Below are 26,828 nucleotides of genomic sequence, written 5' to 3' on the forward strand. Positions count from 1 at the left end.
AAATTGGAAAAGGTTCAGAAAAGGGCAACAAAAATTATTATGAACAGCTTCCGTATGAGGAGAGATTAATAAGACTGGGACTTTTCAGCTTGGAAAAGAGATGACTAAAGGGGGATATGATTGAGGTCTATAAAATCATGACCGGTGTGGAGAAAGTAAATAAGGAAGTCTTATTTACTCCTTCTCATAACACAAGAACAAGAAGTCACCATATGAAATTAATAGGCAGCAGGTTTAAAACAAACCAAAGGAAGCATTTCTTCAGACAACGCAGAGTCAACCTGTGGAACTCTTTGCCAGAGGATTTTGTGAAGGCCAAGATTATAACAGGGCTCAAAAAAGAACTAGGTAAATTCACGGAGAATAGGTTCATCAATGGCTATTAGCCAGGATGGGCAGGGATGGTGTCCATAGCCTCCGTTTGCCAGAAGCTGGGAATGAGCGACAGCGAATGGATCACTTGATGATTACCTGTTCTGTTCATTCCCTCTGGGGTAACTGGCGTTGGCCACTGTTGGAAGACAGGATACTGGGCTAGATGGACCTTTGGTCTCACCCAGTATGGCTGTTCTTATGTCAAATCACAATAGTAGATAAAATAATTTCAGAAGTGTTGTTTTTAAATTCATGGTGCCCTTTTATCTTTTGCATTACTGATTGGAGTGCATTTTAAAATTTAGCTTTAACATTACAGAACAGAATTTAATAGCTTTCAAGTTTTTATATATTGTATTACTGATAAAGGGGCGGGGACTTTTTAATCAATGTTAAAGTTTAAAATATATGAAGAATCATAACAAACATTCTACTTGTTTCAAACAATACATTCTGGTCCTTGCTAGATCAGAACGAGTGGCAAAACTATATTTTGCTAGTTTCAATCGCGTGCTTTGACAAAGTTCTTCCTTCCAACAAATACAGCAGAGTGTAAGTTTCCTATGTGATAGCACCAAAGGCAAGGACTGAGCTCTACACAAAGTCTGGTAGACCACTGGATAGATAATCAGAATTCAAGCATGAAAACAGTTTCTCTGCCTCATCTTTTATTGTTACGTCACAGAAAAAAACAACTTTTGCTAAAGCTGCGCCAACTCAATCAAATACTCTCCTGTCTAAATTAGTTAGTTGATGTAAAGTGATAAAGGTAACCCGCAATCAACATTCAGATTAGTTCAATGCTTTGTAATGAAGCTTTCACCTTATTATATTAAATCACAGCCCTTGTAAGTTTATTCTCCAAGCCAGTATCCCAAGGTACTGAAGGAAACATGATTAATAGAGTTTCTAAAACTGCTAGCAGGAAGTGGCAAACCTGAAGAAATTATAATTTCCCCTTTGTTTCAAAGTTACTCCCTGCATTAATTTTGTAAAAAATAGTTCTGTTATCTTACAGCATCTATCCTTTTTTTAGCTAATTCATACATATGCAAAAAGATATGGTCCATGCCCTGAAGACCTAACATTTGAGGGCCTAGACCTGTTCTGAGTGGCCAGATGCCACCTCACTGACACCTTGAGCACAGGGCCTAAATAAAGACAGGTAACAGAAAATGAGGGGAGGGAAGAGAAATAAAATAAATAAAATCCCATGCCCAACTCCCTCTTTTCACTTTATCCTAACCCTACATCCAACTATCATTTTTATTGTTTCTAGTTTCTAATTCTTGCCTTCTTTGGTTTTCAAGAAGCAGATACTCTGAAGACAGAATGAAAAAGGCACCATAGGGTTCCATCATATTTGTTGTCTCAATGATTTTTATGTAAAATATTTAGGTTGCAAGTACAATGAATTTTTCTAACTTCAAACTCAAAACAGAATGTGTGAGGCAAGCTAGGTTCTTTCCATTTCATATATCGTCACCACCAATCGGTATTGCCAGCTCTTGCAATTTTATCGTATCATGGTATTTTGCTTAAAACTCCAGCTCCTGGAATGTGAACACATTCGAATATTAGCTATCATTAAAAACAAAAATTTAGCCCTCATTCTTACAGAGAAAATCTTGAAAACCTGAACCCTAAAGGCTCAAAAACCAGAATGCAAATAAAAAGGCACCCAAGTATATTTTTTAAACTCACAATTTTGTGGGACCCCACTTTGATTTTTGAATGTTTGGGGTTTACGAAACTGAGCCTTGCCTCTTCTTTTTTAATGAACATTAGGTCCTTGTTTATTTAACTTCCCATTTTAATTATCTCTTTTGGCAAATCATCAGTGTGCATGTGATTATATATTTTTCCTGAATTTGACATTGTAAAAGGGTCATCATTCATGCTTCTCATGAGAGGATTCTCAGGGTTCCAATCAAGATCGGAACTGAGGATTAGATCATCCCTCCAGTTGTAAACAAGAAAGAACACTTAGTGAAAACCACTTTAGTGTGCTGAGGGATAACAATACAAACACAAGAAAGCCCCAAGAAATGTGATATAGAGCAATATACCTACATGTATCAGCTTCTCTAATACACCGGCCATTTCTTTAGCATATCAGCCCTATTCAGCCAGTCACCAAGGTCATACTCTGATAACCTTAGTTCTGCCCTCTGTTTGATACCAGTGTTCTTGTAGGATTTATTTCCCACTATTTGTAGTTTTGAATCCGATATTAATCCTCTTTAGGGACTTTTACCAGTTACAACAAATTTGTTCATTTGTTTGGAATTTTAGACATATTAATATTTTTTAAATATACATTTGTGTATTTATCCCAGAACAGTTTAAGATGAAAAAGCTGCGTATGGTAAGGTTGTACACTGAAGTGGGTTAATTGTGAGTTATATTTTATATATATATATATTTTGGAGATGAGACTCTTCTATTAGGCTACTGAGCTATGGGAATTCAGCATGCAGAAGTATGCTACAAGTTATTTTGATGTTAACATAACTTATTTTCGAAGTTTTAAACTTTCTGCCTACTGGGTGAGTCCTGCACTTCTGTTATGTAGTACTTACACAAATAGTAATGCTTGCATATGGTGCTTGTTTCTAAATGACAGGTAGCAGATGCAGTGCATTGTGAACTTCATCTGAATGCATCCGATGAAGTGAGCTGTAGCTCACGAAAGCTTATGCTCAAATAAATGTTAATCTCTAAGGTGCCACAAGTACTCCTTTTCTTTTTGCAAATACAGACTAACACAGCTGCTACTCTGAAATCTGTTTTTATGTAGACTCTCTTTGGTGTATGAATATCTTTAAACATACATTATTGCAAGTGCATTGCTAGAGGTCTCCAAAGGTGCTTTCCTCCCCCAAAGCACCTGTTCTATTTCCTGCCTCTCTGCTGTGAATGTTCGCAGCAGGAAACAAAATGGAGTAAAAACTAAGCTCATCAGCCAATCAAGATACTTCCAACCTTTTAGTAACTGCCAAACAGAATATTTAGTGAAATAAGGCTACTATATGTTGAGGAATTGTGGCTGTCAACTCCCTAATGATTAAATAATGATTTGCAATACTGCTAAAAATATACTATCAAGAATGGCAGACCCCACAATTGTCTTTTGAATATTATATAGAGGACTATTTTCTTGCAAAGACAATATAATTTTTTGTGGCGCTCCCCTTTACCACCACCAAAGATGATGCTCTACCTGCACATACAACTATGGCAGTAACCCAATCCTTATGAGCCACCCTAAAATAATAAAAGAAAAGGAGTACTTGTGGCACCTTAGAGACTAGCAAATTTATCTGAGCATAAGCTTTTGTGAGCTACAGCTCACTTCATCGGATGCATTCAGTGGAAAATACAGTGGGGAGATTTATATACACAGAGAACATGAAACAATGCGTGTTACCATGCATACTGTAACCAGAGTGATCACTTAAGGTGAGCTATTACCAGCAGGAGAGTGGAAGGGCTGGGGGGATGGGACGACCTCTTGTAGTGATAATCAAGGTGGGCCATTTCCGGCAGTTCCTCAGACAAGAACGTCTGAGGAACAGTGTGTGTGTGTCGGGGGGGAAATAAACGTGGGGATATAGTTTTACTTTGTGTAATGACCCATCCACTCCCAGTCTCTATTCAAGCCTAAGTTAATTGTATCCAGTTTGCAAATGAATTCCAATTCAGCAGTCTCTCGTTGGAGTCTGTTTTTTGAAGATTTTTTGTTAAAGTATTGCCACTTTTAGGTCTGTAATCGAGTGACCAGAGAGATTGAAGTGTTCTCTGACTGGTTTTTGAATGTTATAATTCTTGACATCTGATTTGTGTCCATTTATTCTTTTACGTAGAGACAAGCCCGTTGCCAACTGTGTCCACATATCTATTCAGGGGACACCATCATAGAGCCTAATCACATCAGCCACACTATCAGAGGCTCGTTCACCTGCACATCTACCAATGTGATATATGCCATCATGTGCCAGCAATGCCCCTCTGCCATGTACATTAATCAAACTGGACAGTCTCTACGTGAAAGAATAAATGGATACAAATCAGACATCAAGAATTATAACATTCAAAAACCAGTCTGAGAACACTTCAATCTCTTTGGTCACTCGATTACAGACCTAAAAGTGGTAATACTTCAACAAAAAATCTTCAAAAAACAGACTCCAACAAGAGACTGCTGAATTGGAATTCATTTGCAAACTGGATACAATTAACTTAGGCTTGAATAGAGACTGGGAGTGGATGGGTCATTACACAAAGTAAAACTATTTCCCCATGTTTATCCTCCCCCCCACCACTGTTCCTCAGACGTTCTTGTCAACTACCGGAAATGGCCCACCTTGATTATCACTACGAAAGGTTTCCCCCCACACCCCGGCTCTCCTGCTGGTAATAGCTCACCTTAAGTGATCACTCTGGTTACAGTGTATATGGTAACACCCACTGTTTCATGTTCTCTATGTATATAAATCTCCCCACTGTATTTTCCATTGAATGCATCCGATGAAACTGTAGCTCATGAAAGCTTATGCTCAAATAAATTGGTTAGTATCTAAGGTGCCACAAGTACTCCTTTTCTTTTTGCGAATACAGACTAACATGGCTGCTACTCTGAAACCTAAAATAATAAATGAATGCATGCCTTCAAGAAACATACACCTGAAAAAAAGCTTTCAGTTTTTAGTTTGCAATATTTGGTTACACTTGAGATTTTTAAAATATGAAAAATATGTTCATGTGCCTGTAAGAGAGTCTCTCTCTCATTACTCACTGATTTACATTAAGGAAGTTGCAACAGTGCACCTCCTATGATTTTTAATTAACTAATTAGGTTTCAGGTATGGCACAGAGCACCTTAGGTTCTCTAGGATGTTTTGGATATTATGTGCTACCATGTACCAACAGTATCCCACAGAGTTTATGATCAGGATGCCATGACATTCGTTATTTATATGCTACTCCAAATCTTAATTTGTAGTTAATGTATGTGTAACAACATTATGGAGTGCCATACACTGATAGATTAAAACCATCTGTTTTTAGGCCAAAGGCTCTCAGACTTTCAAACTAGATTACAACTAGTTAGACTACAAATTTATTCATATACAATATCATGAGTTAGACTTAGCTTTGGGGATAGGAGAGAGTGCTGAATTGCTACCAGGATGTCACCCCTAATCCTGTTTAGTGATTCCATATCTTTCTGTCACCCTCTGGCTACTAGGGGGTCACAGATTTGAAGTTCGGATATAAAACTTTTATTTAAGCTAATGTTAAAAAAAATTATATAATACACAGGTTAAGAAAAGAGTGCCTGTACATCTGGGTATAATGCTAGGATTACATACAAACACAAAGTTTGTTTAAAAACTCATAAGATAATATGGTACATATCTGCAATAACCCAAATTTAGAGAAATTTAATGATAGAGTTTAGATATCAGAATCCAAATACTCAAGTACATCACTCATGAAAATTTATACAAAGAGTTGGTTGCGGAAAACAAATATATGAATGAGTGTACATTGTCTCTCAGTATTTGAGCATTTAGGATGGGTTCAACCTTAGTAGATAGAATCCATCAGAGAAGTATTTCAGTGACTTTCCGATTTTGCTTCTCATCACTCCAGCTCATCTCTCCTGGTATTGTCAATGTCTGGTGATGTGTTCTAGGTAGATGTCCCTCTATCACCCGATGGCATCCAACACCATGAGCTGCTGCATCAGCTGAGCGTAGCATTGATTCCACATTCCCGAAACACTCACTCGTTACTCCGACGATCAGTGTGTGTGTCTGAACCTGGTAACCCTCAGCTCTTAAGGTTTCAGCCAGACGGGTGCATTTCTCCACCTTTTGAGCTCAGGAGTTGCGGAAGGCCAGGGTCCTGTTCTCGAAGGGCACTGTGAGGTCCACCATCATGACAGTCTCCTGTTCTTCGTTGGTGATGACTATGTCCGGTCGCAGTTGACTGTCGGTTCCAAGGATTGCAGAGTTCACGGCCACCTTCCACACAGGTGGCAGTATGGCTCTGACTAGGCGATCTTGGATGATGTTATGTCGCAGCTGCCAGGCTCTGGAATGAGACTTGCAACTACACAGGATGTGCGTCTCATTGGCACAGCCACATTTCCTACATCACTTGTCCCAGTTTCCACAACAGTCTGTTCCGTTCGGTGGAACACAGTTGAACTGGGTCCTGTGGATGAACCTCCAGTCGGCAAATTGGGGAAAGCTACTCCCGGGGAGGAAGTGATTGCTGGCGTCCCACTTGCATGTCTCCTCAAACACCTTGCCCTGGTCCGGCTTCCGTTTCAGGTTTTCCAGATATTGGCAGCGGATGGCATCCTTCAAGGTCCTCTCCAGCATGGTTCTAGCTCTCGGAGTGATGCACGCAAGAAGCCTGGGAAACAAGCAGGAAGAACTGGAAGTCTTGTCACAGTCAAGGAACTATGATATGATAAACAACTGAGAGTTGGAGCAACTCACATGATTGGAGCACTCTCATGGATGGGTATAAACTGTTCAGGAAGGTCAGGCGGAGGAGAAAAGGTGGAGGAGTTGCACTGTATGTCAGAGAGCAGTATGATTGCGCAGAGCTCCAGTCCAAGGTTAAGTTTATAGGCGAGAGCAACAAGGGTGATGTCATGGTGGGCATCTGCTATAGACCACCAGACTAATAGGATGAGGTAGGTGAGGCTTTCTTCGGACAACTAACAGAAGTTTCCAGATCATAGGCCCTGGTTCTCATGGGGGACTTCAATCACCCTGACATCTGGTGGGACAGCAATACAGCAGTGCACAAACTTCCTGGTGCAACTATTGGAGGAACCAACTAGGGGCCATGCTCCTCTTGACCTGCTGCTCGCAAACCGGGAAGAATTGGTAAGGGAAGTAGAAGTGGGTGGCAACCTGTGCAGCAGTGACCATGAGATGGTTGAGTTCAGGACCCTGACAAAAGGAAGAAAGGAGAGCAGCAGAATACAGACCCTGGACTTCAGAAAAGCAGACTTTGACTCCCACAGGGAACTGATGGGCAGGATTCCCTGGGAGGCTAATGTAAGGGAGAAAGGAGTCCAGGACAGCTAGCTGTATTTTAAAGAAGCCTTATTGAGGGCGCAGGAACAAACCATACTGATGTGCCGAAAGATTAGCAAATATGGCAGGTGACCAGCTTGGCTTAACAGAGAAATTTTTGGTGAGCTTAAACACCAAAAGGAAGCTTACAAGAAGGGGAAACATTGACAGATGACTTTGGAGGAGTATAAAAATATTACTCAAGCATGCAAGGCACAATTGGAATTGCAGCTAGCTAGGGATGTGAAGGGTAATGAGAAGGGTTTCTACAGGTATGTTACCAACAAGGAGGTGGTCAGGGAAAGTGTGGGACCCTTACTGAATGGAGGAGGCAATCTACTGAGATGACTGGAAAAAGCTGAAATACTCTATGCTTTTTTGCCTCCGTCTTCACAGACAAGGTCAGCTCCCAGACTGCTGCACTGGGTAGCACAGTACGGGGAGGAGATGAGCAGCCATCAGTGGTGGGGCAGCCATCGAAGATTAAGGACTATTTAGAAAAGCTGGACATGCACAAGTCCATGGGGCCGGATGCAATGCATCTGAGGGTGCTGAGGGAGTTGGGTGATGTGATTGCAGCGCCATTGGCTATTATCTTTGAAAACTCGTGGCGACTGAGGGAGGCCCTGGACGACTGGAAAAAGGCAAATATAGTGCCCATCTTTAAAAAAGGGAAGAAGGAGAATGCAGGGAACTACAAACTGGTCAACCACACCTCAGTCCCTGGAAAAATCATGACTCCAATGAGAAACTGCTGAACTGAAATAAATTTGCAAACTGGACACCATTACATTAGGCTTGAATAAAGACTGGGAGTGGATGTGTCATTACACAAAGTAAAACTATTTCCCCATGTTTATTCCCCCCCCCCCGGCCACTGTTCCTCGCATGTTCTTGTCAACTGCTGGAAATGGCCCACCTTGATTATCACTACAAAAGGTTTTTTCCCCCTCTCCTGCTGGTAATAGGTCACCTTAACTGATCACTCTCGTTATAGTGTATATGGTAACACCCACTGTTTCATGTTTTGTGTGTATAAAAAATCTCCCCACTGTATTTTCCACTGCATGCATCCGATGAAGTGAGCTGTAGCTCACAAAAGCTTATGCTCAAATAATTTGGTTAGTCTCTAAGGTGCCACAAGTACTCCTTTTCTTTTTGCGGATACAGACTAACACAGCTGCTACTCTGAAACCTGGAAATATCATGCAGAAGGTCCTCAGGGAATCCATTTTGTAGCACTGGGAGGAATGGAAGGTGATCAGGAAAAGTCAACATGGATTCACCAAGGGCAAGTCATGCCTGACCAACCTGATTGCCTTCTATGATGAGATAACTGGCTCTGTGGATATGGGGAAAGCGGTGGACATGATATATCTTGACTTTAGCAAAGCTTCTGATATGGTCTCCCATGGTATTCTTGCCACCAAGTTAAAGAAGTATGGATTGGATTAATGGACTATAAGGTGGACTGAAAGCTTGCTAGATTGTCAGGTTCAATGGGCAGTGATCAACGGCTCGATGTCTACTTGCCAGCCGGTAGCAAGCGGAGTGGGACTGGTTTTGTTCAACATCTTCATTAATGATCAGGATGATAGGATGGATTGCACCCTCAGCAAGTTCGTGGATGACATGAAGCTTGGGGGAGAGGCATATAGGCTGGAGCGTAGGGATAGGGTCCAGAGAGACCTAGACAAATGAGAGGATTGGGCCAAAATAAATCTGATGAGGTCAACAAGAACAAGTGCAGAGTCCTGCACTTAGAATGGAAGAATCCCATGCACTGCTACAGGCTTGGGACGGACTGGCTAAGCAGCAGTTCTGCAGAGAAGGACCTGGGAATTACAGTGGACAAAAAGCTGGATATGTGTCAACAGTGTGCCCTTGTTGCCAAGAAGGTTAATGGCATATTGGGCTGTATTAGCAGGAGCATTGCCAGCAGATCGAGGGAAGTGATTATTCCCCTCTCTTTGGCACTGGTGAGGCCACATCTGGTGTATTGCGTCCAGTTTTGGCCCCTCCCCCCCCACTACAGAAAGGATGTGGACAAATTGGAGAGTGTCCAACGGAGGGCAACAAAAATGATTAGGGGGTTGTGGAACATGACTTATGAGGAGAGGCTGAAGGAACTGGGCTTGTTTAGTCTGCAGAAAAGAAGAGTGAGTGGGGATGTGATAGAAGCTTTCAACTACCTGAAGAGGGGTTTCAAAGAGGATGGAGCTTGGCTGTTCTCAGTGGTGGCAGATGACAGAACAAGGAGCAATGGTCTCAAGTTGCAGTGGGGGAGGTCTAGGTTGGATACTAGGAAAAACTATTTCACTAGGAGGATGGTAAAGCACTGGAATGGGTTCCCTAGGGAGGTGGTGGAATCTGCATCCTTAGAGGTTTTTAAGGCCCGGCTTGACAAAGCCCTGGCTGGGATGATTTAGTTGGGGCTGGTCTTGCTTTAAGCAGGGGGCTGGGACTGATGACCTCCTGAGGTTTCTTCCAACCCTAATCTATGATTGTGTGCTCTGCATTCTTCACCTGTGGCACCAGGACTACCAGCACCTGACGTTCCTTGCAGCACATCCACCAGCAGCTGATATGCTTCTCCAGTCATTGCACTGCGGGCACAAGTCTCTCCCACCCTTCCAAATTCACCTTCCAGGGAGCCACTCAGGTAGGTTGCAACGTCTTGATGGGAGAGGGTCCTGGCAATTCGCTTCTTGATGACATCCTGCATAGCACTTTCTGCTATGTTCCTCACCATGGCACCCGGGCACGTCAGAAGGCGTGAGGGATCACCACAACGTCGCACAGATCACCCATTTGAGAGACATTAGCTTCGCCCTGTCTGTGCAACATATACACCAATTCATTGCTGGCCCTCTGGGGAAGAAATATCCGCTTCTTCACTAGCTGCCTGATGGTGTTGTCTGCATTAAGAGGTACCTTCGCCATGGCAGAACCCCTCAGGACAAATGAGATACAGGGGATCAGGAAGGTGTTCAAGGCGTTGATCTTCTGCCACAGTGCTAGTAGAGAGGAGTCGATCCTGGCCGCGTCTTATAGGATCTCCATGATGGTGTCCTTAGGTGTCTGCTGGACAAGGAAACTCGAGGGTGTGCCAAGATGTTGGTAAGCTTGCCTGTCCTCGAGGAACATCATGGTTCACCCTGGATCTGAAAGGGTGTCGCCGGGACCGGGTTCCTTCTACTGCCATCGATATGCAGGGATGCACACTTCCTAGCATTGAAGCGGAGTCCCATCCAGTTGGCAGCCTGGCTGGTGACATCGAGCATTTGTTGGAGACCGTCAGGGTTGTCTGCAATCAGGACCAGATCTGCGTAGGCCAGGATATTCACTCTACTACTGCACAGATCAAAACAATCTAAACTGCTGGAGATGGCTCAAATGAGCAGCTCCATGGCTAAGTTGAAAACGATGGGGCTGAGCGGACAGCCTTGCTTCACACTGCTACAGATAGGAATTTTAGGCGTCTCTCCTTCCATGGAGCGGATGGTGGTGGTGCAACCTTCATAAAGCTCATGGACCAGTTGGAGACAGTTTTCAGGCATTCCGAATTCTCGATCTAAATCCTGTTTCTAACATAAGGAAGATGGAGTTCTCTCTTCTCTCCTGGCTGCTGCAAAGAGTTAACTCAAAATACCAGGGGTTTCCATTACTCCACCTCTTACACAAGACTCCCATTTTTGAGCCCTTTTCTCCTATGAGTAACTCAAGTGTCTGCTAGTAATATCTTTCCAAGCAGGAGTATGAACATCAGTTTCATTGCTGTTGACAGTTTTTTGCATTAACACCCATGTAATCTTGTTAATTTCACTCTGCTGCAGCAATGAACACCCCTTGAAAAATCAATTCCCACATTAACGCCAGGACAGTTTCTGAAACTTGAGGGTACCTTAACAAAATACATTTCTGTAGAATTTAAGCTTTTTTTTTTTTTTTTTTTTTTTTTATAAAAAACATGATTAACTTACCATGGGCAAATGCATTTTTCAAAGAAACACATTTTCTATTGCAAGATCATGCATCTTTCTACTCCCACTCAAGAGTTTAGGGAGAAAGATAAAAACTGTTGTGACAATCCTCTTGGATGCACCTGTGATATTTATGCATGTAGGTTTGAAGCCACAGGTTTTTATCATCAAAACCAATGGACAAGTAATCTGTTTTTAAAACATCAAAATTAGAGAGTCATTGAATAATCTATGGCTTCAAATCAACTTTTTCAGGTTCAGATGTGACACTGCACTATCCTAACTTTATCCCACAATGAGATATTTGGAACATCAGAAACCAGTAAAAAATAAAAACCACACTACATAATAATCAAAGATGTTAATTTGGAGATGTTCTTGTACTCCATCTTAATTTTGTTTCTATACGCTGATGAAAAGAATTAGCCCCAAAATACACTAATCAACAAATGATTTGGAGTTCAAAGAGAAGCAAGAATCTTGAGAACAAATACCAAGAGCCACTGTTTGTGAAGAGACTTCAAAACAGGCATCTTAGATTAAAGAAAAAAAAACTGAGTTACATGTAAACATTTTAAAGAATTAAAAATATTACCAGTTCTTTAAAAAAAATGAATCTACTATATTCAGTAACTTATCAAGAATAAATTACCCAACTACCTTGAAATTTGATTGTAACAGTCACCCTACAATATTCTCTTATAATAAATTCTTATAATATTCTCTTGTGCCTTCATTATTCAAGATTGCTCAGTCAATTCCCTTTAAAATATCCTGTAAAAGTGGGAGAAACACACCTGGTGACCATTTACTAATGTAATTTGAGATATCCTAAAAACTCCAAATAAGGAACACTTTTTTCTAGAAACCGTGTTCTGCATTCAGGTCAAATTATAATGGATAGTGTCCTGGGATCTTATAGTCAGATGAGGTAACATCCGTCTGAAGTTCTTAATTAAAACATTTTAAATCACAGATGCAATACTGTCTTCTGTAGTATGTATTGTTTGGTGCAGCAGACACAGCAATTAGATAAAGAAATAACTTTTCCTAAAATACACACCAAGCTAGCCCTGGTCAACATAGGTTGTAAGGGATCTCACCAGGAGAGGCCTTTCATTACTGGTGATATGGGATCTGCAGCATTTGCTACTGTGGAACACTATGTTACTGCATCACCTGAAGGCCAGGCTGGGTATGACCAGGACCGTTTTGAACTGGTTTTAGTCATACCTGACAGAGTGCTCCCAGTCGGTGGCGATGGGTGATCTTCCGTCTGCCTGTACTGGGATTGCATGTGAAGTTCCCCATGGGTCGGTTTTGACTCCGGTGCTTTTCAATGTCTATATATTGCCTTTGGGAGAGATTTTTGAAAGATAGGGCTTGGGTTATCATTACTATGCTGATGATACCCCACTGTATATTTCTCTTATCTCTTGACTATGGTGGTATCTGACATGTTTGGGACTGAATGACAAACTGGCCAACACTGAACCCTTGCAAGATTTAAATTATGCAGATTGGTTCAAGTAGGTGATGTGTACAGAATAGTATTTCCCTATGCCTTCCACTTTCAAACAAGGAGGTGCTTCAGTAGGATGATGGATCTAGCCTTGATATGGGCTAACAGTAGAAGATCAGACGTCAAGCATCTGTGTGTGGGAATTTCCCATCTCAGTAATATTGCTAGAATGCAACTCTTCTGCTTGCATTCTGACCTGGTAACTGTGGGACAGTCCTTTTAACCTCACAATAGAATTAGTGTAATGTGCTACTTTTATAGGGCTATCTAAGAAGCTGATCTGTCAGCTATGGACTGCAACAGAGCAACTGGTTGTGATAAGAGTGGAGCAAGTCTACCTGATGGCTAACTACACACTGGCTGCCTGTTGGTAGGTATTCAGCACTTAAGGTTTCCATTTCAGTTTTTAAGGCCCTAATAAGTCTGGATGGCCAAGCATCCTGCAAAGTTTCTCATACCCTCTATTTCATTTCACTCCAAAACTGGATTCAACAGGGCTTTGAACTTCTACAGACTTACACTGGTAGAAATAGTTACAGCCAAGGCTTTAGAGGTAAAGATATGAGATCTGTGCAGTATCCTCACTTTAGAGTTAAGAGCCAGTTTGTTGCAAGTGTGAAACCCTGTTATTTCAAAGTATTAGAATGCAGCAATTTTAATTGTGAGAGTTTATCTTTCATGGTATTGTCAGAGATGTGTTAGATGGTAAATAGGTGCCATAAAAGTTAAGTCATCTAATAAGTTATCTTCATGATGTTCATACCGCCACATTCCTTATACTTAAGATAACGAGAAATATATACTTGGAAGTCCAGTACCTATGTAAACTAATTTAATGGGCTAATTGTGAGAGCGTCAACCATCATCAACCAAGCAGAAATACATAATATGGAAACATTTGAATTATTTAAATGTCACACAACATCCATTTTCTATAGGATTCTACTTATTGAGGTTGTGTTGCTGTGATACACAAGAATTTATTAATATTCAATCCTTCCAAGACTGACAAGCTACTATCTCAAACTGCTCTTAAAGCAGTTAATAAAGACATTCAGAACTGCATACTAACGGTGGTGTCACACACATGCAGCTGTGGTACATTTTACCAACCAAACCAGAATACTGAGAATGCAGCTGCATTCAAATTTTTACAAGTGAATTAATTCAGACATATGCTTGTTTTTCATGTTTATTACTGCTCAGTATAGTATCTTCAAATGCTTTAAGTAACTTAGTTTCTATCAGTGGAGAAGTGACAAGAAATAGTTTGAATTTTCTCACTGACAAATTGGCAAATTCACAGTATTTTCCACATCAGGTTGAAAACACAGATGCAGTCCTTAAATATGTTTAAGAGCAGACTATGCCAGGTTAATAGTATGCAACTAGGTCTCTTTGTATATACAAGCTAGAACTGGCAAGCAACATGCCAAGAATGGTATTGAGAATGCAAATACAATTGAAATAGTCAAACACGCTGCTCCAAACACACCAGTGGCACGTGCATTTTCCATTACTGAAAATGTGCTGCTAGCAGTAGTAGCAAAATATTACTCTTCAGGAAGGCATCCAAAGTACTGAAACTGTCAAGTTGACTGGTGTTTCTCACAATCCCACATGCTTAACAAACAGCCAAACCCTTTTTATACCAACTCTGGGACATATCTTAGAACCACAGAATATCAGGGTTGGAAGGGACCTCAGGTCATTGAGTCCAGCCCCTGGCTCAAAGCAGGACCAATCCCCAACTAAATCATCTTAAAATTCCATGACCAAGAAAGTGGTCACCAACTCTGCTGGAGAAGTTGACAAATTTACAGGATTTTAATTGCACTGGTGAATCATTTCCAACTCACTGGACAGGTTAAAAGCTACACTGCAGTCTTATACTAAGTGCTATAACTGCATGAACACCTGTCAAAAATGCATTAGAAACCAACATTTAGTCAGACATTTCATAGACGGTAAGCTGGACTGGGAAAAGGACAAATGCAAACCTCCTTGGAAATATTGGGGTGGAGAGGAGTTTCCAACTGTATGGTTTGCTTCCTCCCTACAGCTCCAGTTGGGAACTGTTTTGGCAGGGAGAGAGAAGAAAGGACTGCTAGAGTCCGGCAAAATGTTTTCAAAACTCAAGGACAATAAACAGCAGTAGTTGCATAGCAACTGGGAGGGGGAATCCTGGAAAGATGGAAAACAAGGAAATCCTGGGAGAAAGCAGCAATCACTAAGGTTTGTCTTTACTGCAAAGTTACCTCAAGTGTTGCCCTTAATTTGAGATCATCCACACACAAAACCCTTACCTTCATGGGGTACTGCTTTAGAGTTGGCTGGCAGAGTTGGCAGATGACAAGTTGTGCTAACACAATCCCTCTGCACTGTGAATCCAGGCTAGCTCTACTTGAGTGCCACTAGTACTCCAATGCCTTCTCACAATTCCCCAAATGTGCTCAGACAGAACTGACAAACTCTCCCACACTTCACTGGGAAAGAATTCCTGAAGCAGCTCAGCTTACTGCATGCAAAGAAACATGAGATATGCCCCGAAAGGTCTTAGTCCCACACACAAATGAGCACTGCTTCAGTGTGGACACAAGCAGCTTGAGTGTTATTCAGCAGTGTGCCAATTCTCAACTGAGGTAGGCTAAAAGTAACTTGAGTTAACTCCGCAGCGAAGACATACCCTATGGACAAGAAACTCTGAGGCAATGCAACCCCACCCCAGCCATGAGACAAAGCACCCTGAGGAAAGGGAGATGGTCAGAATAGATCTCTGCAGAGGGAAGAGCCCTCCAGGAGGGGGATGAAACGATAGACGGGGACCCATAGGATACAGAGAACATGAAGGAAAGAAGAATTGTTGGACGAAAGCATGGGGTGGGGCTTAGGAGAAACAGGCAAAGACATCATTGGACAGAGCATCTCAGGGGAGAATAGCTACAGAGGGTTATTAGAGGCAGCAAGCCCCAAGGAGAGAAGTTGGGAAATTAGGCAGGTGGAATCTTGGAGCATGCTGGGGGAACTGGCAGGAAAGAATGTAAAGGTGGGTGGGCAGATGGAGCCTTTAAGGAGGCAGAGAAACCTATGAGGGTGGGAGTGAGGGGAAAATAAAGGGAATCCTCTGAGAAGACTGAGTGCCCAAGCTGGAAGAGGAAAGCAGGGAGAGGATTAGCACCACAAGGGAGTGAGGTGGATATGGGGTGAGGCAGAGCATCCCTGGGAGGAGAAAGAGGAAAGGAGCCCTGGAGAAGAAAGACAGGGAAGAAGGGACATTTTTGGGAAGGTAGTATACTGAACAAAGGGAGGACAAAAACATGGAGAATGGAGATTTCTGGAGGAGGTACAGCACCCTGCGACATGTGGGAATAGAGGGAATCCCTGAAGGCAGAGCACCCCCTAAAGATGAGAAGAGAGGTGACAGAATGCATCCTAAGGATTGATGGGAGAACAGAAAGGATTCTTGGAAGCATCAGTTAAGATAAGGGGATCCCTAGGAAGGACTAAGCACTTGGGGGAAGATACAGGAGCAAAGCAAGCAAAGCCCTGGGGAAGCAACAGACTAAACACCCTGGGGCATGATGGATTAGTAAGGAAATCCCTGGAAAAGGCAGAGTCCTCTGGAGATAACAAGGAATAGCAGGACTCCTGTGGAGTTAGAGCCCCCATTTCAAGAATAACAAGGAGTCCTTGTGGCACCTTACAGACTAACACATTTATTTGGGCATAAGCTTTCGTGGGCTAAAACCCACTTCATCAGATGCATAGAGTGGAAATACAGTAGCAGGTATATATACACAGTACATGAAAAGATGGGAGTTGCCTTACCAAGTGGGGGGTCAGTGCTAACGAGACAAGTCAATTAAAGTGGAAGTAGGCTATTCTCAACAGTAGAACACCAAGGGAGGGAAAAAAATTACTGCTGTAGTGGCAATGAGGGCAGCCCATTTCAAACAGTTGACAAGAAGGTGTGCGTAACAGTAGGGGGAAATTAGCATGGGGAAATTAGGTTTTGTAATGACCCATCCACTCCCAGTCTTTATTCAGGCCTAATTTGATGGTGTCCAGTTTGCAAATTAATTCCAGTTCTGCAGTTTCTCGTTGGACTCTGTTTTTGACCTTTTTTTGTTGAACAATTGCCACTTAAGTCTCTTATTGAGTGACCAGGGAGATTGAAGTGTTCTACTGGTTTTTGAACGTTATAATTCCTGATGTCAGATTTGTGTCCATTTATTCTTTTGCGTTGAGACTGTCCTGTTTGGCCAATGTACATGGCAGAGGGGCATTGCTGGCACATATCACATTGGTAGATGTGCAGGTGAATGAGCCCCTGATGGTGTGGCTGATGAGGTTAGGTTCTGTGACGATACCCATGCTATGCATCTATGCAGATGACACTAAACTAAACTGGGAGGAGTGGTAGATACGCTGGAGGGTAGGGATAGGATACAGAGGGACCTAGACAAATTGGAGGATTGGACCAAAACAAATGTGATGAGGTTCAACAAGGACAAGTGCAGAGTCCTGCACTTAGGACAGAAGAATCCAATGCACAGCTACAGACTAGGGACGGAATGGCTCGGCAGCAGTTCTGCAGAAAAGGACCTAGGGGTTACAGTGGATGAGAAGCTGGATATGAGTCAACAGCGTGCCCTTGTTGCCAAGAAGGCCAATGGCATTTTGGGATGTATAAGTAGGGGCATTGCCAGCAGATCGAGGGATGTGATCGTTCCCCTCTATTTGACATTGGTGAGGCCTCATCTGGAGTACTGTGTCCAGTTTTGGGCCCCACACTACAAGAAGGATGTGGAAAAATTGGAAAGAGTCCAGCGGAGGGCAACAAAAATGATTAAGGGACTGGAACACATGACTTATGAGGAGAAGCTGAGGGAACTGAGGATGTTTAGTCTTCAGAAGAGAAGAATGAGGGGGGATTTGATAGCTGCTTTCAACTACCTGAAAGCGGGTTCCAAAGAGGATGGATCTAGACTGTTCTCAGTGGGAACTGATGACAGAACAAGGAGTAATGGTCTCAAGTTGCAGTGGGGAAGATTTAGGTTGGATATCGGGAAAAACTTTTTCACTAGGAGGGTGGTGAAACACTGGAATGCGTTACCTAGGGAGGTGGTGGAATCTCCTTCCTTAGAAGTTTTTACGGTCAGGCTTGACAAAGCCCTGGCTGGGATGATTTAATTGGGGATCGGTCCTGCTTTGAGCAGGGGGTTGGACTAGATGACCTCCTGAGGTCCCTTCCAACCTTGATATTCTATGATTCTATGGCCCCATAGTATGCCAACATTTTTATGGTTGACTTAGAACAACACTTCCTCAGCTCTCGTCCCCTAACGCCCCTCCTCTACTTGCACTACATTGATAACATCTTCATCATCTGGACCCATGGGAAGGAGGCCCCTGAGGAATTCCACCAGGATTTCAACAATTTCCACCCCACCATCAACCTCAGCCTGGACCAGTCCACACAAGAGATCCACTGCCTAGACACTATAGTGCTAACAAGCGATGGTCACATAAACACCACCCTATACTGGAAACCTACTGATCGTTATATTTACCTAAACGTCTCCAGCTTTCATCCAGACCACACCACATGATCCATTGTCTACAGCCAAGCTCGAAGATACAATCACATTTGCTCCAATTCCTCAGAGAGAGACAAACATCTACAGGATCTCTATCAAGTGTTCTTAAACCTACAATACCCACCTGGTGAAGTGAAGAAACAGACTGACAGAGTCAGAAGGGTACCCAGAAGTCACCCACTACAAGACAAGCCCAACAAAGAAAGTAACAGAATGCCAATAGCTGTCACCTACAGCCCCCAACTAAAACCTCTCCAACGCATCATCAAGGATTTACAACCTATCCTGAAAGACGATCCCTCGCTCTCACAGACCTTGGGAGACAGGCCAGTCCTTGCTTACAGACAGCCCCCCAACCTGAAGCAAAACACCCGCCAGCAACTACACACCACACAACAAAAACACTAACCCAGGAACCAAACCCTGCAACAAACCCCGGTGACAACTCTGTCCGCATATCTATTCAAGGGACACCATCATAGGACTTAACTACATCAGCCACACCATCAGAGGCTCGTTCACCTGCACATCTACCAATGTGATATATGCCATCATGTCCCTCTGCCATGTATATTTGCCAAACTGGACAGTCTCGACACAAAAGAATAAATGGACACAAATCTGACATCAGGAATTATAACATTCAAAAACCAGTAGAACACTTCAATCTCCCTGGTCACTCAATAACAGATTTAAAAGTGGCAATTCTTCAACAAAAAAAAGTCGAAAACAAACCCCAAGAAACTGCAGAACTGGAATTAATTTGCAAACTGGACATCATCAAATTAGGCCTGAATAAAGACTGGGAGCGGATGGGTCATTACAAAACTTAATTTCCCCCTACTGTTACGCACACCTTTTTGTCAACCGTTTGAAATAGGCCACCCTCATTACCACTACAAAAGTGATTTTTCCTTCCTTGGTATTCTACTGTTGAGAATAAACTACTTCCACTTTAATTGAACTGTCTCATTAGCACTGACCCCCATCACCACTTGGTAAGGCAACTGCCATCTTTTCATGTACTGTGTATATATACCTGCTACTGTATTTTCCACTCCATGCATCTGATGAAGTGGGTTTTAGCCCATGAAAGTGTATGTCCAAATAAATGTGTTAGTCTCTAAGGTGCCACAAGGACTCCTCATTGTTTTTGCTGATACAGGCTAACATGGCTACCACTCTGAAACCTGTCACCATGTGAAGAATGAAGAGCAGACAAAGATCAGCAGACACGCCCCAGTGGATGTGAGAACAGAGGGATGAATACTGTGGTGGGGATTAATGAGAGGACAAGGCTGATCACGTGGGAGAGCCCCACTGGTAGTAGATGTGGGAAGAGAGCAAGGCAAGCGGATCTGAAGAAAGGGCAAAGCCACTTATGTGCGCGCAAATGGTGAGATCCTCTGAAGGCAGGGAAAGGGAAGCAAAGGAAGGGTTGAGGGCGTGGAAGCACCACAGTGTGTCTGAAGAGAGGAGCTAGGAAATGAGCCTCCAGTGTGTGAAAGCACTGAGACAGATGAGGGTGGAGCAGCCAGGGTAATTATAAGGGATAGGGGTACAGTTCCCAGTCAAGTAGGAAACAAGGATGGGGGGGGTGAGGGAGGAGGAGGGTAAGGATTGAGGAAGGGGAGCAGACCCTTGCATGTGGGGTCAGAAGATGAGGAAGATGACAATGAAGAAAAGGGGAGAGAGGTGAGGGCAGATCCAGTGGCAGAACTCCACCTGTGTGGGGCAGAGGATGAGGCACGATGCAGAGGGCAGACCCCCATAATGTACAGGGTAGGGGATTAGGAGGGTGGCAATGGAGAAAGGGGAGCACACCCCTACGTGGGGGACAGGCAGAGCAGGAGGGTGGCAATGGAGGAATGGGGAGGGTAAGGGGATGAGGAGGGTGATGATGGAGGTGGGCGGGGAGACCAGAAGGGTGGTGATGGAGGAGGGGGATGAGGAGAGTGGCGAGGGAGGAAGGGCAGGGAGACCAGCAGGGCAGGGATGAAGGAAGGGGAAGCAGGAGAATGAGGAGGGTGGCAATGGAGGAACTGAGGGGTAGTGGGATGAGAAGGGTGGCAATGGAGGGGGCCAGGAGAGCAAGAGGGTGGTGATGGAGGAATGGGGGGCAGATGCTCATGTGGGGACAGGGGGATGAGGAGAGTGGCAACGGAGGAGGGGAGTCAGGGGGACGAGGGGGGGTGACGGAGGAACGGGAGGGCCAGGGGGACGAAGAGGGGGGCGACGGAGGAGGGGAGCAGACCCCTGTGGGGGGGCAGGAGGACGAGGAGGGTAGCAGACCCCAGTGGGGGGGCAGGGGGACAAGGAGGGTGGCGATGGAGGAGGGGGGCAGACCCCCGTGGGGGGGGGGGAAGAGGGTAGCGGCAATGGAGGAGAGAGGCAGACCCCCGTGGGGGGACGGGGAGAGCAGGAGCGATGGAGGAGGGGGGCAGACCCCCGTGGGAGGGGCAGGGGGAAGAGAAGGGTGGCGATGGAGGACGGGGCAGACCCCCGTAGGGGGGTAGGGAGAGCATGAGGGTAGCGATGGAGGGGGGGCAGACCCCCAGGGGGGCGCGGAGAGAAGGAGGGTAGCGATGGGGGGAGGCAGACCCCCAGGAGGGGCGGGTAGAGCAAGAGGGTAGCAATGGAGGGGGGGCAGACCCCCGGGGGGGCGCGGAGAGAAGGAGGGTGGCGATGGAGAGGGGGGCAGACCCCCGGGGGGGGTGGGGAGAGCAGAAGGGTAGCGATGGAGGAAGGGGAAGCAGGAGAATGAGGAGGGTGGCAATGGAGGGGACCAGGAGAGAAGGAGGGTGGCGATGGAGAGGGGGGCAGACCCCCGGGGGGGGGCGGGGAGAGCAGGAGGGTAGCAATGGGGGGGGGCAAATCCCCAGGGGGTGGGGGAGAGCAGGAGTGTAGCGATGGAGGGGGGCAGGGAGAGCAGTAGAGTAGCAATGGAGGAGGGGGCAGACCCCCGTGGAGGGGGGGCAGGGAGACCAGAAGGGTGGCGATGGAGGAGGGGGATGAGGAGAGTGGCGAGGGAGGATGGGTGGGGAGACCAGCAGGGCAGCGATGGAGCAAGGGGAAGCAGGGGAATGAGGAGGGTGGCGATGGAGGGGGGGACAGACCCCCGGGGGGGCGGGGAGAGCAGAAGGGTAGCGACGGGGGGGGCGGGGGAGAGCAGGAGGGTAGCGACGGGGGGGGCAGACCCCCGGGGGGGGGGCGGGGAGAGCAGGAGGGTAGCGACGGGGGGGGCAGACCCCCGGGGGGGGGCGGGGAGAGCAGGAGGGTAGCGATGGGGGGGGCAGACCCCCGGGGGGGGCGGGGAGAGCAGGAGGGTAGCGATGGAGGGGGACAGACCCCCGGGGGGGGCGGGGAGAGCAGGAGGGTAGCGATGGGGGGGGGGCGGGGAGAGCAGGAGGGTAGCGATGGGGGGGGACAGACCCCCGGGGGGGCGGGGAGAGCAGGAGGGTAGCGACGGGGGGGGCAGACCCCCGGGGGGGCGGGGAGAGCAGGAGGGTAGCGACGGGGGGGGCAGACCCCCGGGGGGGCGGGGAGAGCAGGAGGGTAGCGACGGGGGGGGGCAGACCCCGGGCGGGCGGGGAGAGCAAGAGGGTAGCGACGGGGGGCGGCAGACCCCCGGGGGGGGGCGGGGAGAGCAGGAGGGTAGCGACGGGGGGGCAGACCCCCGGGCGGGCGGGGAGAGCAAGAGGGTAGCGACGGGGGGCGGCAGACCCCCGGGGGGGGCGGGGAGAGCAGGAGGGTAGCGACGGGGGGGCAGACCCCCGGGGGGGGCGGGGAGAGCAGGAGGGTAGCGACGGGGGGGCAGACCCCGGGGGGGGGCGGGAGAGCAGGAGGGTAGCGACGGGGGGGCAGACCCCCGGGGGGGGCGGGGAGAGCAGGAGGGTAGCGACGGGGGGGGCAGACCCCCGGGGCGGGCGGGGAGAGCAGGAGGGTAGCGATGGAGGGGGACAGACCCCCCGGGGGGGCGGGGAGAGCAGGAGGGTAGCGACGGGGGGGCAGACCCCCGGGGGGGGGGCGGGGAGAGCAGGAGGGTAGCGACGGGGGGGCAGACCCCCGGGGGGGGCGGGGAGAGCAGGAGGGTAGCGATGGAGGGGGGCAGACCCCCGGGGGGGGGCGGGGAGAGCAGGAGGGTAGCGACGGGGGGGGGCAGACCCCCGGGGGGGGGCGGGGAGAGCAGGAGGGTAGCGATGGAGGGGGGCAGACCCCCTGACTCCCCACGCCGCCATTTTAGCCGTCTGAAGTGGAGGAAGGGGGCCGGAGGATCGGCAGCGCCCCGAGCCTTCCCGTGCCGGTTCCCTGCTTCGCCCCGCACCTGCGCCACCCCCCGGGCAGAGGCGCTGCCTGAGCGCGGCTCGGGGCGGAGGGGCGCGGCGGCCCCACCCGGCCCGCGCGCGGCGGGAGCGCCCCGTACCTGTACTGGGGCCCGGCGGCCGCGGCCGCCCCGTGCGCGAAGCCGTAGTAGTTACTGGCCGCCATCTTGCCGTCTGCACAAAGCGGCGGGGCCGCGGCGGCGGCACAGGAGGCGGACCGGCCGGCGGGGGGGGGGCGGCAGGGAGCACGGGAACACGTGACGGCCGCGCGCGCTCCCTTCGCCCCCTCGCGGGGGCGCGCTCCCGTGAAACCCCCTCGCTCTTTCGCGGGGTGGCTCGTGCCACCTCTGAGGGGCGCGTGCACAGAGCGACCGTTACTGGGCGGGAGGCCGCTGGAGCCCGGCTGCCTGGCCGGGAGTTGGTGCAGCAGGGCACTGCGGGCTGCCCCGCCTGGCTGCTGCCAGATGGGGGGGCTAGCAGAGCGGGGCACCCCGGGGTGACCTTGCAGGAGGGTGCTGCCAGGAGAGGGTGCTGGTGACGGGGCAGCTCACAGCCCCGCCCTGCCACCTGGCATCCGTCGCCGCAGGCTTCCCCACAGGGCCATGCTGAGATCCCCGTGCAGCGCCCCCACGGCACCGCAGGGTGTGATGTCCCCGCGCGTGATCAAATGCCTCAGACAACACCCTTGCCCCACGTCAGATACCATCACCGGAGAGGCCTTAGGGTGCCACTCTGTCAACCACCATCACTGCATGCGTGACATCACCGCACCGCGCTGCAACGTCATGATGACAGGTACAGATGCTGCCGCGCTGTCTCTGAAGCCATCATTGCTGCATGTCGTTGAAATGTCACCATCATAGACTCAGAAGATCAGGGTTGGAAGGGACCTCAGGAGGTCATCAAGTCCAACCCCCTGCTCAAAACAGGACGGACACCAACTAAATCATCCCAGCCAGGGCTTTGTCAAGCCTGACCTTAAAAACCTCTAAGGAAGGAGATTCCACCACCTCCCTAGGGAACCCATTCCAGCGCTTCACCACCCTCCTAGTGAAAAAGTTTTTCCTAATATCCAACCTCGACCTTCCCACTGCAACTTGAGACCATTACTCCTCGTTCTGTCATCAGCTCCCACTGAGAACAACTGAGCTCCATCCTCTTTGGAACCCCCTTTCAGGTAGTTGAAAGTAGCTATCAAATCACCCCTCATTCTTCTCTTCCTCAGACTAAATAATCCCAGTTCCCTCGGCCTCTCCTCATAAATCATGTGCTCCAGCCCCCTAATCATTTTCATTGCCCTCTGCTGGACTCTCTCCAATTTGTCCACATTCTTTCTGTAGTGGGGAGCCCAAAACTGGACACAATACTCCAGATATGGCCTCACCAGTGCCGAATAGAGGGGAATAATCACTTACCTTGATCTGCTGGCAATGTTCCTACCAGTGCAGCCCAATATGCTGTTAGCCTTCTTGGCTGTTGACTCATATCCAGCTTCTTATCCACTGTAACCCCTAGGTCCTTTTCTGCAGAACTGCCGCTTAGCCAATCGGTCCCAAACCTGTAGCAGTGCATGGGATTCTCCTGTCCTAAGTGCAGGACTCTGCACTTGTCCTTGTTGAACCTCATCAGATTTCTTTTGGCCCAATCCTCCAATTTGTCTAGGTCACTCTGGACCCTATCCCTACCCTCCAGCGTATCTACCTCTTCCTCCAGCTTACTTACTTACCAAGGGTGTAATCCATTCCATCATCCAGATCATTAATGAAGATGTTGAACAAAACCAGTCCCAGGACCGCCCTCTGGGGCACTCCACTTGCTACTGGCTGCCAACAAGACATCAAGCCATTGATCACTACTGTGACAGGGTTGGGCCAGATGGCTATAGAAGAGTAATTTTTTTTTTTTTTTGCCTAACCCCGTAGTGTTGAGCAGAGGGGGGGATATGTGACAGGGTCAGGCCAGATGGCTATAGGAGAGTAATCCTATTGGGATCCGGGAAGAGGGCGGGTGAAGCCTGTCCACTGCTAAAGGATCCCCCCCAGCCTAAGAGGGGGATCCACAGGACCTGGACACCAAATAAATCCGGGGACAACTAATGAAATAACAGGGACAGGAGTGTGGTCAAAGGGTCAAATGAAGGGAACCGGACAGGGACACCAACCAGAGAACCCCAAACAGCGACCACTGCTCCTCAAAGGCGTCAAGGGAGTCAGTGGATGCCGCCCAGAGGAACTCTGCCTGGATGCATGAACGGACCGAGGATCGGAAATAGGCCCCACAGTCACAGGAGACTCCATTGGCCAACCTCCTCACTCTGGTTTTATAGATGGCCATTTTAGCTAGGGCCAAGAGGAGGTTCACCAGGAGATCCCGTGACCTTGTGGGGCCATGGATAGGGAGTGCATAAATAAGAAGGTGAAGGGAAAAGTGCAGCCAAAAACAGAATAAAATATTGGTGAGGAGCCGGAATAGGGGCTGCAGCCTGGCACACTCCAGATATATATGTGCCAGGGTTTCCCTCACGCCGCAAAAGGGGGAGGTGTCTGGGATAAGGTGAACCGCGCCAAGAACACGCCCGTGCTCACGGCTCCGTGAAGGAGCTGCCAACTGATATCCCCGGCGGGCCTCAGGACCAAGGTGGAATAGAGGCTGGCCCACCGGGGCTTCTCACCCTCCAAAGGTGGCAGGAGGTCCCACCATTTTGTATCAGGGTGGGACACAAGGGTGACGGCGTGAAGGGTGTGGAGCATGACCGTGTATAGATGTTTCCTTGGCGCAGTCTGGAAGCAGACCTGCTGCAGCTCGTGCAGCCGGCTCACAGTGAAGGGATGAGGGGGGTCGGTTGGGTCCACGGGGCAAGGGCCCAATTAAAAGGTCCGGCGGGCCTGGGGTGGAGGGTGGGCGGGGCATGCCCTCGTGCAGGACCCGATCGAGATAAACCCGAGCAGCGGGCTGCAAAGCGGCCTTCATCTCCTGAAGTACGCGCTGGGGAGTACGAGGTCTGGAGAGGCCCATGCGCTGAGCAAGCGTTAAGGGATCCAGCCAGTCTCCCCGGTCATAGTCCAGGAGGTCTCCGACTCTTGTGACTTCTGCCAGAACCAACCTCTGGTGCACCGAGCGGGACTCCGCCACCTGCACGCGGAGCTGGGGGTTGTGTAGCAGGGGCTCCGCAAGGAGATCTGCCCCCTCGGTGGCCACCATGGACCTGGTCGTTGAAAAGTTTCCAGGTCCAGAGGAGGTCTTGGTAGGAGACCAGCAGCCCGGAGAGGTGTGGTGGAAGACCTCTTAGATGGAGATAAAGGAGCTGCCAGTTGTATCAGAGCCCTCGGAAGCGGCGCAGGAAGGCCTACGCCAGTATGCTCCACGCCGGACTACCTGCACCGTAAAGGAGCCTCTGCAGGGCCTGGAGGCAGAAGACATGGACCTGAGTGTGCAGACATTTCAGGCCCTGCCCTCCCTCCTCCAGGGGTAGATGGAGAACCCCTGCAGGGACCCAGTGCAGTCCTGACCAAAAGAACTCCAGAATCGATGTCTGGAGGTTGGCCAGGAAACCTGGGGCCGGGACCAGGGTGTTGAGCCAGTACCAGAGCATGGACAGGACCAGTTGATTAAGCACCAGCTCTCTCCCTTGAAGGGAGAGGCACCGGAGTAGTCCTGTCCATTTCCAGAGCCGCTCTATCACCCCGCCCTCTAAATTTTGCCAGTTCTCCAGCGGAGAGGGATGCGTGGCAGAAAGGTAAACGCCAAGATAGAGGAGCGGATCTGCACTCCACCGGATGGCCAGAAGCGCGGGTGGGAGGGAGCTCACCTGCCAGCTGTCCCCGACCACTAGGCCAGAGCTCTAAACCCAGTTGACCCGGGCGGAGGAGGCTGCTGAATAGATGGCCTGGCAAGCCTCCACCCGCGCCAAGTTGCCCGGGTCT

General features: G+C 48.0%; 1 protein-coding gene across 1 annotated transcript in view; it reads right to left on the minus strand.

Annotated features, from left to right (window-relative positions):
• LOC140903365 (zinc finger RNA-binding protein-like) overlaps positions 1–23,502 on the minus strand; it is a 93,232-nt gene extending 69,730 nt beyond the window's left edge. The window contains exon 1 of the mRNA XM_073324582.1: positions 23,007–23,502. Within this exon, the coding sequence (XP_073180683.1) occupies positions 23,007–23,071 (65 nt within the window). The 5' untranslated portion in view covers positions 23,072–23,502. The remainder of the gene's footprint in view (positions 1–23,006) is intronic.
• Positions 23,503–26,828: the final 3,326 nt, after the last annotated feature.

The sequence above is a fragment of the Lepidochelys kempii genome, chromosome 25 (assembly GCF_965140265.1).
Source record: "Lepidochelys kempii isolate rLepKem1 chromosome 25, rLepKem1.hap2, whole genome shotgun sequence".
NCBI lineage: Eukaryota > Metazoa > Chordata > Testudines > Cheloniidae > Lepidochelys > Lepidochelys kempii.